This window comes from Solanum tuberosum, unplaced genomic scaffold (genome assembly GCF_000226075.1).
Source record: "Solanum tuberosum cultivar DM 1-3 516 R44 unplaced genomic scaffold, SolTub_3.0 scf00365, whole genome shotgun sequence".
Classification (NCBI taxonomy): domain Eukaryota; kingdom Viridiplantae; phylum Streptophyta; class Magnoliopsida; order Solanales; family Solanaceae; genus Solanum; species Solanum tuberosum.
The window spans coordinates 502,962-505,810 of NW_006239290.1; the positions used below are offsets into that span (position 1 = coordinate 502,962).

Consider the following 2,849-nt stretch of genomic DNA (forward strand, 5'->3'; position numbering starts at 1 on the left):
ACCCCCACCCCACCCCTTCTTCTCCTTTTTAAAGCTTTGCTTCACTTCTAATCTTCTCAAACCTAACACCCTTTTCCCCCTTTTATACTTCTCTCTGTTTGTTTTGTATGTATCTGTTGTTTCTCTGGTGGGTTTCTTGAAAGGAATCCTGATTTTCATTTTCTTGGTTTTTTGGTGAGCTTTGGTTGTTTTCTTTATTCTATATGTATGATTTTTAGTTTTTTAAACAATAAACACTGTTTTTGGCTATGTTTTGAATTTTTTTTGAAATTTTTTTAGGCCCCGGAAATGGAGCAAGAGGGTGCACTTGTTCTAGCACCGGCGCCGGTGGGGCCGGTGACGCCGAGGAGAGCAGTGGCAGCTCCGGCGACGTCTTTAGCACCGGGATTCAGGTTTCATCCGACAGATGAGGAATTAGTGAGGTACTATTTAAGGAGGAAGGCTTGTGGGAAACCGTTTCGGATTGAGGCTGTTTCTGAAATTGATGTTTACAAATCTGAGCCATGGGACCTTAGAGGTTTGTTAATCTTTGTGAATTTTTATCATTTTTTATGTTAAACTTTTTTTTTTTGGGCAGCTGATATGAATTTTCATTTTTTGTGATTATATCTGCAGGTTTGCATGTGGTTTTATTGTTTGATTTTTTTGTTTATGTTATATGTTTTTTGATTTTGTGGATTTTTGATGAATTGTTTAGTTTTGTAAATTTTACTACATTTTATGATTTTATCACTTATCTGTGTGTGTTTTTGAGGGATGAGTTAATTTCAATTGATTGCAAAGAAATGGGGCTCAAGAGTTTTAAAAGTTTTTTTTTTTTTTTGCAAAGTAAGAAAAATGTAACTTGAAGGTTGATTTATCATATAGATTTGTTTAAGGGATCAGTGAATTTTTTCAATTGATTGTGTAAAAGGAGCTTCGAGTTTTAAAGTTTTTTTTGGTGGCAAGTAAGAAAAATGTATCTTTTTAAGGTTGATTTACCAAAAAGATTGAATTTTTAGTATATGGTTACAATCTTTGGTGTTTTAATGGAATTTTTTTTGCAAGTAAGAAAAATGTATTTGATTTATCATAAAGATTTGTTTAAGGGATGAGTGAATTTCAATTGATTGCGAAAAAGGAGCTTCGAGTTTTAAAGTTTTTTTTGGTGCAAGTAAGAAAAATGTATCTTTTAAGGTTGATTTACCATAAAGATTGAATTTTTAGTACATGGTTACAAATATTTGGAGTTCTAATGGATTTTTTTTTGCAAGTAAGAAAAATGTATCTTTAAGGTTGATTTATCATAAAGATTTGTTTGAGGGATGTGTTAATTTCAATTGATTTGAAAAAAATGGAGCTTGGAGTTCTAATGGATTTTTTAATAAGAAAAATGTGTCTTTAAGGTTGATTTACCATAGAGATAGAATTTTTAGCAAATGGATGCAATTTTTTTTTTAGTTCTAATGGAATTCTTTTTTGCAAGTAAGAAAAATGCATCTTTAAGGTTGATTCATCATAAAGATTTGTTTGAGGGATGTGTTTAATTTCAATTGATTGCAAAGAAAAATGGAGCTTGGAGTTTTAATGGATTTTTTTAAATATGAAAATTGTATCTTTAAGGTTGATATTGCCATAAAGATTTGAGTTTTTAGTATATAGATACACGTCTTTCTTTTTCGTTGTTTTTAAAGAAGAAGGGTCAGAAGGAATTGGTGATACGTAATTTAAGGTCTTTTAGCACTCTAATAAGCTGATGTATGGACAAGGTTTATACTATTATCAGTTTAAAGACATCAGAGAAAATTCCAATGTTCATGCAAAACCCGGTGTAACGCTGCTACATAAGAAATGCATTTTTTCTTTGTAACTTTGTGCAGTTTTTGTTTGGATGTGTTATCAATTTCTTATGTGATAAGACACATTCTTCTCTTGAACTTTGTAGTCATTAATTTTGATGAATTAACTTTTGGTCTTTCTTGTACAGATTATTCATCTCTGAAGACCAGAGATTTAGAGTGGTATTTTTTCAGCCCTGTAGATAGGAAGTATGGGAATGGATCTAGACTTAATAGAGCCACTGGACAGGGCTACTGGAAAGCTACTGGAAAGGATCGTCCTGTTCGCCACAAGTCTGAGACCATTGGAATGAAGAAAACGCTTGTTTTCCATAATGGTCGAGCTCCTGATGGAAAGAGAACTAACTGGGTAATGCATGAGTACAGACTTGCCGATGAAGAATTGGAGGCAGCTGGAGTTGTGCAGGTGCGAATTTGATATTGGAAAATGTATGGATTGTAAACCTACTTCCGATTGAAGTTTTGAATTAATGTGTTCTGTTTGTTTGCGAGGAAATAGGATGCCTTTGTGCTCTGTCGAATCTTCCAAAAAAGTGGATTAGGGCCTCCTAATGGCGACAGATATGCACCATTTATCGAGGAGGAATGGAATGACGACACAACTCTCATGGTTCCTGGAGGAGAGACCGAGGATGACGTGGCCAATGGTGATGAAGCGCGAGTTGAGGGAAATGAGTTTGACCAGGTTCATATTCTTGTGATCTTCTATGTACATGATTTGTTGCATTAAATCCAAATATTGCCTATTTCTGCTCTTTGCGCCGCTACTATTAATCCGGATAAATACAACTTCCGCCCTTTTTGCCATTGGTATTAATGCGGATAGATACCACTTACTATTACAAGAAAGTATGAATGCTATTGTCGTTACATGTAGATCGGTGTTTTAATTGCAAGAATATTTATTGTTCTTTTAGGTTTTCTTCTTTCTCCTCGTACGGTTGCTTTTTGGAAACTCAAACCCTTTTGGCTTTTAAATGCGAGTCGTTACATGTAGAGGCAGTATTTCTT

The 2,849-nt window shown here is 34.1% G+C and overlaps 1 protein-coding gene across 1 annotated transcript in view; it reads left to right on the forward strand.

Annotated features, from left to right (window-relative positions):
- Positions 1-6: 6 nt before the first annotated feature.
- LOC107063498 (NAC domain-containing protein 78-like) overlaps positions 7-2,849 on the forward strand; it is a 5,476-nt gene continuing 2,633 nt past the window's right edge. Inside the window, exons 1-4 of the mRNA XM_015315417.1 lie at positions 7-174; positions 280-517; positions 1,967-2,244; positions 2,338-2,523. Coding sequence (XP_015170903.1) covers positions 289-517; positions 1,967-2,244; positions 2,338-2,523 — 693 coding nt within the window. The 5' untranslated portion in view covers positions 7-174; positions 280-288. The remainder of the gene's footprint in view (positions 175-279; positions 518-1,966; positions 2,245-2,337; positions 2,524-2,849) is intronic.